Below are 10,258 nucleotides of genomic sequence, written 5' to 3' on the forward strand. Positions count from 1 at the left end.
CTTGGTGTCGTGGTTAAAAGTAATGGTAAAGCTGCTTGGCTTCATGTCAGAGGGGAGGAGTTTCACCCCATGCAGCTCAGAAAGGATGTGTAGTCTCGCTCTGTTTCGCACCAGAAACTGCCTCTGCTCTGTCCCTAACACTTCCCCTCTTCCACTCCAGTGTAAATGGACTCGTATGACTAGGACACAGCATGTCTAAAGGGTGCATGGAAAACGTTAGCTTTAGTGCTTGTTGTTGACTGGTTGTGTTTTGTACATGACTAGATTTTAGCATGTTGTTGTTCTATGCTTTCTACCCTTCCTGGTTTAGAATTTGGTATCTCACCCTCATACATGAACACATGTATGGACACAAACAAACACTGGACTAAATCCACTGATCCCATGAAAGCAGTCATTAAGCATGAGGGAACTCATGTGGGTGAAATTTAATTGTGTCTGCATATGTTGACGTTGCTGTTGTTAATATTTTGGAGCTGATCCAACTGTTCTTACTTAGGCAAATTCTCATTGACTTCAGTCCAAGAAAGAATTACCGCAATCTCTTCACCTTGGGATCTGTGCATGGAGAGGGAAGAGATAAACAAAGACAGCACTAAGCTTAGGGGGGTTTTTGATATGCTTGGTTCTTAAAATTCCAGTTTCTTTTCAATTTGAACTCAGATAAGAGGGAGGCAGTATATTTACCAGCCCACCGTTTTCCATTGCTTTAATAATTTGCATTGTATTTACATAAAGATATTTAGCTAGCGATAAACTGATCAAAATCCTTGATTACTTATTGTTTTGCTGTTAAATTCCAAAGAAGGCAAGAGTAACAAATGTTCAAACAGATCTCTAAGGATATTTTTTACTGCATTTTGGGTACACGACTGATCCTATGCCATTTAGTAAATAGCAGCTGATGACCATTTCAGATACCACGACATGATTCACCATCACTTAGCAGGAGCAGCATGTTGCATCATTTGGCACGTGAGGTCAGCTAGCTCCAAATAACACCACTGGAGTGTGGTGGTGTCAGTGTTGCGTAGACCAAAGGGAGAAGAAGCCTTCATAGACCCAAGAAGAGTTTGGGCTTTATCCTCGTTCAGTCCCCTGTTAAGTCTCTCTAAGACATTGGATGTAAAGGCACTTATGTGTAAGACCTTTCTGGTAAGGTGTGAGGGTTCAGCCAGTTCTTTTGTCCTACATGACAAATCTTGTGGTTGTGCATTGAATATTGTCTGACTGGCAGGAACAGGAATGTCTCACCAAACCCACATGTTGCCTTGAGGTGGACTTAGTCTCCACTGCATGGATCCCAAATATTTCTGCTTTGTATTCCTGGGGTTAGTTAAGACCTGTATTTTTGCGCCCTATATTTTTGTCACTTAGTTGGATATCAGGGAGATTTGGGCCTTACTAGAAACTTTTCCAAAGGTTAAGCTTTTGGGATAACGTACTCCAGTGCCAAGACAAACAGATGATCTGTACTGAGCATGTGCTTGAATTTTGCCTTGTAAGAGGTTACATAAAAACTCCTCTGTTTCTGGCCCTTCCTATGTAAAAGTTAAGTTTTATTTCACATTATGTTCTGTAGCAGTAGCGGTACATAATACAAACTGTCCTAACATAGACATTTTAACAGATAGAAAAGTAGGCTAAATCACAGACCTTCCACCTAACCCTGCAGGCTATCAAAAGACACCAGGAAATGGAGCCTTTTAAGAAAATAGCACTGCTTTGATATCTTCTTCCCCCAGTAACAAAGGAAACAACACAAGGTAGAAGCCCTGCAAGCTAAAGAGAATGTTCTTCAACCTCTAGCTCCTGTCACTTTCCATTTTTTAACCACAGACTGACACATTTCAGCTCGAATTTCCTGACTTTCGGCGGTTTGTGTAGCCATTTTCTTCAAAGAGTAAGTTTAAAGGATTTTAAAACAGTTGCTTGGTTAACCTTTTTTCAAGTGTTTGAGCTGTCCTGAAGCTTCATTTTCTCAGTTTAAAAAGTGAAATGTTGTTTCATTTGCAGCTGTTCGTAAGACAAAGTCCTGCAGTAGCAGGCTTTCTGTTTTTCCTCCATGGCTTTTTGGGGAAAAGAACGTCCTGAAATCTCATATTCTTCTTTGTTTAATCAAGGGAGAGGGGGAAGCACGCTGTGTTTGAGATTTGCACAGCAAAGGTAGCCCCACAGGTTTCCCTTTCTTGTGTTGCCCCTTCCCTCCCCAGTGACTGATGTGTACAGGAAGCAGCTGTGCTTGGCACAGCTGAGGGAGCCAGAGAAGGTTCAAAGTTACTGGTCAGTCATTGCATGTTTTCCTCCTAGGCTGGTAGAATTTGGGTTGCAAACAGATGCCCTGAACTGGGGTGGTCTCTCAGGAAGAAAAGAAGTGACAGCTTAACTATTAGTCATTTGCAGCAATGTATTCTGATCTGTGGGGGGGAAAAAAAAAAAAAGATTAGTTAAGGACAAAACTGGAAAGGGGCTGAATATCCTAGTATGAGTTACAGGTGCTTAGCCTACTTCCATACCTCATCCATTGATCCTACTTGGAAAGCTCGTACATCTTGAGCAGGAGTTTTGTCTGACCAAGACCTTCAGGGTTAAGCTCTTAGAAGTGCCATCAAATAGCTCTTTCTAGCTCTGGTATCATGCTTATAACAGAAGCTGAACAGTTGGACCGTGTTACTCTTTCACATTTAGCAAGCTGTATTCCTGAGCAACTCGGAAAGCCCCAGCATTTAGGAAAAGTCTGTCCTGTGCCCCAGAGGAAAGCTACCAAGACAGGTAGAAATAGTGGTCTGTCTTGTCAAATGAGGTAGAAAATTCATTTATGGTCACTTTAGTTTTTAATTGGTCTTTACTGTCTGGTCATGATAAGCAGATGGGTTTCTGCCTGTTCTGCATCCTTACAGAATAGAAAGCCATGTTATTCTATGTGATGTCCAGTGTATTCTGCTAGGAAATTTTTTTGTTTAGTGCACTGTTTCACTGTTTCAGGAATGCTGCATTTCTGTTGCAAGCCTTCTTTTTAGTGGCGCATTCTGCAGATGATCCATACCATGTAATCTAAGGGAAAACTGGCAAGAAATCCAGCTTTTTGCAGCAGGGAAACATGATAAGAGACCTTCTAGTAGTCTGAGCCTTGTAAATATTTTAAATACACTAGCTTTTTAAAAATTATTTTTAAATACCATCACAGCTTGGGTAAATTAGTGGGAGTGTTTGTAACACCACTGACTTTGCTGGAGTTGCTGAAGCTACCTGCCAGCAGAGTGAAAATTTAAAAATGGTCTTCTAACACAGTTCTTCACCCGAGGTTTTTTACTACACTTTAATCAGTTTGGGAGCTCGGTGCTGCAGGACTGCAGCAGTGTTTGGTTTTGGCATTGGCTCCTAACACAAAAGGTGTCTTAACACTGGAGCTTTCTTAAGCTATGGAGACAGCACATGTAAAGGCAGTCCGGGCTGCAAGTGCAGAAGGACTAGTTCTGTTAGAAAAGCACCTTTCCACAGTGTTTTCTTCCCTTACTCTGCTCTGTTTTCTCTAGATGGTCCAAGTTTTTAAAGTGCTTTAACTGGATATCCCAGGTACAGCTTTGACAGTTTGTTTACAGTTCACATTTGCCTGAGGGCAGTAGAAGGCATATTAAAGGATAAATAAGGTAGTTTTGCTGCCAGGAGAAGGATGTACTGGTAGGATTACTGAGGTTAAAAAAAAAAAAGAGCGAGAGAGAAAAAGAAAAAGGACAGGGAGAATAACATAATGACATAGCTGGAATTGTACCATGGATCTGTAATTTTATCCTATGGGAACTTGTAGTACCATACTTTCTTCTCACCCCCACTCCCTGATTTAAAGAGAGAAACTGCTGTGGATGGAAGAGTGGATACAGTGGAAGTACTGGCTGAAAAGGTTTAAACTCTTTTAACTGACAGCAAAATTAGGACTAGTCTCCTACTCTGAGGCAATGAAAAATTTTGTATATGGAAAAAATTTATTGTGGAAATTGCTTTCACTTCCCACTGGCTAGGAATTTAGGTGCCTCAAACAAACACCTCACTCTTAGATGGCTGAGTTTAAGCTGGATAAATCCACTGGATCAATGAAAACATGTCCATCAATTTTGGTGGGGTTTGGGTCAGGCCTTCTGGCTTCTGATTACAAAGATTTTGTTTCCAGCCATCGATTTGCAGAGTTAGGCATGTAAATGTGGTCAGGAGGATGCAATGAGCATTCTGCAACAGGAGTGTTCTGGCTGGGTTTTCTGGTGCTGTTCTCCTGTGTGCCTGTAGCCTTCTGCCTGGCTCTCTTTTCTGTTGATACATTTGCTGAGCACTGCTGTCTGTGGGGCACTGCCACTGTCCTGTGACAGAGCTCTGTCAGTACTTGCTGCGATGTTGGTGTGGAAGGAGGTGTTGTGGCATCCTCTTTACCCTTTTTACTAAGGGATCCCATAGCTGTGTGTGCCCAGGGCCAGCAAGATGCTCTGCCTGGATTGTAGGACCCAGCACTCCCTGCCAAGGAGGGAAGGAAAACTGCTGCCATCAGGATGACTTCCACACGTGCCTCTGGCACTGCTCTGCAGGGCTGGCAAGGTGCAGGCATTGTGCTTTGTTTTGTGTTGGCTGCCCAGAGTCACGGCTTCAGACAGAAAATGTTTATTAAAAATACCCACTTAAATGTTATCTGAGTTCCCCAAGGGTAGAATTGAAAACTGTGTTAGTAAATACGCTGCATCAGAAAACATACTACTTTGGGTCAAATTCTGCTTTCTTCACTGGAGTAAAGCTCTCACCACCATCAGTGAGATGCAAAGTTAGTCTCTTCTTACAAGTTTGTCACAATAGGGGAAAAAAGTGTAAGTAGTCTGATTCTCTGGGAAAATAATACATGGATGAAAACTTTTCTGTCCCTACAGCAAAGCTGAAGCTGTTTCAAGCAGGCTCAAGTGAGGGGTGGAGCTGGTCCTCCTGTGCTTGCTGTGCCTGCTGCCCAGTGCTCCCCAAGGCAGCCAAGCCCAGTGGGAGGGCAGAGGGTTACTGCCTGCCTGAGCAGCTTCTGCCACGCTGACATCAGGTTAAGGATGAAGACCAGGCTTTCCGTGGAATGAGTGACATGTAGCAGCCTGCTGAGATGTTGGTGATATCAGGATACTGATTTTTTTTTTTTCTACTAAGCACATGTCTGTTAATACAAAGAGCTCAGTGTAGATACTAACAATTAAGTCTAATTTTTGAAACAGGGACACTCCTTGCCTGAAGTTACTAATATTTTTTAGAAATTGACATAGTGTGACAAATGGACTTTTCCTTACATGTTTTCATTATTTAATGATGATGATGATCTCTTATTTCTAGACCAGTGCATTGAAGCTTTTGGGGATCACAGGGAAATAATGGTTGGACACATATTTCTGTCCTTGGAAGTGATGGATATTCGGGAACTACCAACTGCTTTTGAGGTGTACAGAACAAATCCGACTTCTGAGTAAAACCGATGGCGTTGTACCAGGCATTAATTTGGTTCCTCATGCAAATACCTCTAAAACAGCAGGGGGAAAATATGCACAGGTGCCTGAGTCCCACTGAGGATCAATAGGGGGTTGTAGGTTCCCAGCTTGTGTAGGTGCCTTTGAAAAAGTTACCCTGGAAGCTATTTAACCAAAACATAAAAGAAGCTGTGGTGTGTTGCATGTGTGTCTGTGGCACGCAGAAAGTGTGTCACACCTGCTTTCTTGCATGTGTCCTAAGCTGAGCCACAGCACAAGGTACACAGCCAGTCCAGGTTGAACTGTTCTAGAAAAGAGGTGTATGGCATGTTTGTTCATTTCTCAGATGCAGCTTTCCCACAAAAACTGCAGAAACTAAATGATTTGAGGCCTGACCTGATTCCCCTTCAGAAAGGGAACTCCTACTGAAGCTCAGCAGTTTTGCTTGCAAAATGGCATCCAGGAGAAGAGGCAGCATTTGGAACTTCTCTACAGAGAAGAGAAAGCCATGTGTTGGGAAGCCCAGCAGAAGTTTGCAGGGGACTAACACACTTGCTTAGTTATTCACTGCATTTGTCCCTTTTGGACTATAAGCCCTCCAAGGCAGGAACCTCGGTCCCTGTGTTTGTTACTGCTGCCCTGATTAGGGCATGTTATGTGAAATTATCTGTATTTCATAGTTGCCCAGCCTTTTACTATCTGTATGTCTCAGATAACACTGTTTACAGTCAGAAGAGCATTCTGTAAACATTTAGGCCAGAGAATAATTTAAGGATCCTTTTGCAAAGTTTGCAATGAGAAGTTGAACTTAGCAAGTAGAAGTTGGCAGAAAGAGCCATGGGCATGCCAGGACAGTTCTGCTCTTAGCAGATGGTTTGCAGTCCACTAATTATGATTCATCCAGTGTCCTAGAAGTTGGGAAGGCTTTGGACATCTCTTTGGGCAATGTAGTTGTTGTACTGCAAAGATGATCCTTTTTTGAATGCAATGGAGAACAGAGAAAGGCTTCTCCTGACTTGTCTTTACTGGTGGATCCTGAGCATACACCTTCTCAATATTCAGCAGTACTGGGATCCCCTTGCGGAAAGATAAGCAGAATTGTGTGCATTTTGGAATGCAGAGTATTTGTACAGCTAACTACATGATAATAGAGGTTTTATTCAGGTCTTAGAGAATATTTCAGTGTGGAAAGGCAGACACACTGGGTAAGTGAAAGAGTTCAATAGAAAAAAAATTGAAGTGTGTATCCTGGTAAATTCCAGGAGCTTTGAAATTTCATTGCTGTTTATAGCCCAAGGCAATGAGAAATGTCTCACATGTGTAGTGAGTAAATAAATACAGCGCGCACAGCCCTCTGCAGATATGTTTATCTCAATTTAACATTGTACTAAATGGTGTCTGCAGCCTCCATAAATACCACAAGAAGTGAAATGGCTTACACGATAATTAAAAAGCTGTTTCTGCTGAGAGTCGAGCCTCCCTCCCTTCTCCTTTGCCAGAGGAGCTGAGCTGTTGGGCGGGTGCTGATCGCTGCACACAGGTGAAAGCAGCTTTGAGCACAGGAATCCTTGGCAGCGGTGGTCAGCCTGTCGAGGCTGTCAGGCTCCTTTAGGGAACTCGGGACAGAGCAGCTGCTTTTCTAGAATGGAGGTTTGGCAGGAATTTGTGCATGGTCATAACACTAACGGTGGGCTGTAGCCTGTCCGTGCTGTTGACTGTAAAGTCCGCCTGCCAAGTGCATTCTCCTTTAGGCCTTCCTAAAGGATTAAAGGCAAGGCTATAGATATGGCCTTAGAGAAAAGACACTGTCTGAAAGAGAAGCAGGAAGGTTTGGATCCTGGCTCTTGTGGTGGCCCCTCTGCAGATCATCGGGTGTGTCTGCCCCTGTGGTCGCTAACTGAGAAGTCAGGATGACTTTTTTTTGCCTGTTGTGTTGAGATCTCAATTTCTCGGGGACGGGACAACATCCCGCTGCCTGGATGGAACTGTTCATGGAACAGTTAATTGTGAGCAGGCCTGGCTTTGGCTGGGGCTATGGGTAAATCACTCAGCATTCCACCTAAATCTCTCTCTCTCTTCTAAATTAGCATCTAAACAATGCCTGGGAGTCAGCGTCCTGCGGGAAGATCGAGGATCAGATGGCTCTGACGGATCAGGCACGAAAATACATGGCCACCTTCCCCACCAGGACTCTGGTGATGTGAAAGGGTCGACACACAGAGAAGCATTATGGTTTTGAGAACACTTCACCTCCACTGGGAAATTCCTGTTCATCTGCATGAGAACTTGTCATGAATGGGAGAAGAGCCTATCTTTGTTGTGGTACAACAGTTGGGAGCAGCACAAAGTGCATTTAGTCACTCAGCATATATATTCTTGTTGGATTTCACCCAACTTAAGAGTTTGTGTTTTTTTAACGATACTTGCCTAAATTATTAGGTATTGAGTTTGAATCGGTAATTAATGATCTTAAGTGCAGTCTTATAATAAAGATAATTTTTCTTGTACTTTTTGAGATCAAGCAGACTTAGTACACCAGTATTGTTACTTCAGTGATGTGCTAGGCAGGGGTGGGGTTTAGTTTGTTTCTTTTTTTTTATTTTGTTTTCTTAATAATAAAAGAGCAGGTACTCAAACAGATATATTTTAAATCACTGAACAAAATGCATTGGTGTAAAATACCGAAGTGAAAAGCATTACTACAAACGCTTGTCTGGGCAAAAGGGGAAAGCTGATCAAGATCGTGAATGCTCAAACATCCATGGCTCTTGAAATACTCCTTTCTGTTTTGGTTCTAGGCCATTATACATTGTATGTTGGGGAGGGTGGGTAATTAGCTTGCTTTAAAAAATATTACTGTATGAAACATAGATTTATGAGAAAAATTATATTTTTATTCAGTAATTTAATTTTGTAAATGCCAAATGAATACTGTGTTTTGCTGCTACAGACCTTAGCGTGTAGACATGCTGCTAGTGTAAAAGGAGCAGTAGAGCTTTATATGGAAAAAAAACAAATGTTGTTGTTAGCTAATTGACTATGCACTAGCATTTCAGACCTTTTGTTTTAATTTTTTTTACATCATTTATATTTTTTCCCCTTTTTTTATAAGCAATATTTTTGAACACTGTTATTGGGAGATTTTTTTTTGTGTGGATGTGTTGTTTTGTTTCTCATTGGTTTGTAACAGCATGCATTGCACCTTCATATGTTTGGGAGAACACTGTCTTGTTCATGTTGTCTCTTTTGTTCCATGTCTAGCTAGTTGTTCCCTAACTTGGGTCTTGTGTACTGAATCAGGTTCTTAGAAATACATGGTTCTTTGTACTGCCATATCAAATCTTTATTGATATGGCAAAACACTGATTTTATTTTATTTTTTTATTTTTTTGTGTTTTTATAACAGCCTCTGACTTGCTGCCTTAATAGCATTTGGTGCAGCTTTATCTGCACTTAATTTTTTATACAACAATGTACTGCCTTGTAGATAAATAAAGTGTGTTCTTTTTTACTTAAACCTGCATGGCCTCCTACTCTTGTTTGTCTTTAGCTTTTAGGCGGTGGTGTTAAAGGCAACAATCAAGCCAAGAGGGTTTTTCCCAGCACACTTAGATAAGCAAGGAATAGAGTTTTGCACACCATAGCCTCAAAATCCTTGGTTCTCATTGATTGTTAAGGAAGTGGAAGGAACACAGCATTAAACAGTGAGTACTGAGCATGTTGTGGTCTCGGAGCACATCTCTATTGATGCCGAAGTCCAGGTCAGCTTCAGTCAGTGGCAGACTCACTGCACCTTTTGTGCAAAACTGCCCTTCTCCCACAATGCTGGCTAATTTATTTTTTCATCTAAGGACAATCAGGTCAGGAACCAATTGAATAAGAGAAAAATATTCTGAAGTTCTTACAACTGTAGAACAGGCTTTTTTCATGCTTGTCTTGAGAAAACAGAGGTGAGAATATACTTTGAAACCCTGGTGCATTGTGCTTCACAGCAAATAATTGGACAGACCTGCAAGAGCCTCACACAGCTGACATGCTGAGGGACTTTCAGCCCTAAGAAGACCAGAGATAAAAGCAACTCCTGACAAAACAAACAAACAAATAAAAAGGCAACCTGTAAAAAAAAAAAAAGGTGTTTTATTGAGTAGCTTGAATATAAATGGCTGAAATGTTAGTTGGTGCAAGCACTTTGAAGTCAGACTGATACTCATGAGAGCAGACTTCAGCTCCATGATGGAAGAGTAGCCATGTATGTGCTGAGGCCCGAAGGTGCCTTCCAGTCCTTTTTGCTCCTTACCCAGCACCTGCCTAGTCCTCCCAGCTGAAGCCACATGCTGGCCCTCAAACCACACAGTGCACGGAAAAGGAGGAGCAAAATGGCCTTTTTCACCCTCTGTACAGGTCCCTGCTCGTGTGCTTTTGGCTTTCAGTGTGAGAAGGGACTAGTGCTTGCAGGAGCCCCCTCTAAGTTGTTTCATGTGTTTCATATCCATCCCTCCTGTGTGGTTTGGGCTCTCAACTCAACGCTGGGGCCAGGATGAGCCAGCTCCGAGGCAGTTTCTCAGCGGTTACCACAGGCAGGAGCCCGGGGCCGGGCATGGATTACAGAGAAGGGGAAGTCTGCGGGAGCCCTTGCCTGTGCCGTAGCTGTGGGCTCACACCATAAAAACACTTGTGCAGGATGAGAGCGCCCTGCAGGACTCGATGGTGTGCAACGTGGGAAGAGGGAAAGGCCTGCCTTGAGGCATGCCACAGAGCTTAGGCAACGTGTTACAGCTTTA

At 42.5% G+C, this 10,258-nt stretch overlaps 1 protein-coding gene across 7 annotated transcripts in view; it reads left to right on the forward strand.

Annotated features, from left to right (window-relative positions):
- MYB (MYB proto-oncogene, transcription factor) overlaps positions 1-8,994 on the forward strand; it is a 28,219-nt gene extending 19,225 nt beyond the window's left edge. For all 7 annotated transcript variants that reach the window (XM_042017076.1, XM_042017073.1, XM_042017077.1 and 4 more), the window contains one exon: positions 7,565-8,994. In XM_042017076.1, coding sequence (XP_041873010.1) covers positions 7,565-7,681 — 117 coding nt within the window. In that variant the 3' untranslated portion in view covers positions 7,682-8,994. The remainder of the gene's footprint in view (positions 1-7,564) is intronic.
- Positions 8,995-10,258: the final 1,264 nt, after the last annotated feature.

This window comes from Corvus kubaryi, unplaced genomic scaffold, assembly GCF_017639235.1.
Source record: "Corvus kubaryi isolate FWS band 111438036 unplaced genomic scaffold, C.kubaryi_AGA036_p1.0 split3-73, whole genome shotgun sequence".
Classification (NCBI taxonomy): domain Eukaryota; kingdom Metazoa; phylum Chordata; class Aves; order Passeriformes; family Corvidae; genus Corvus; species Corvus kubaryi.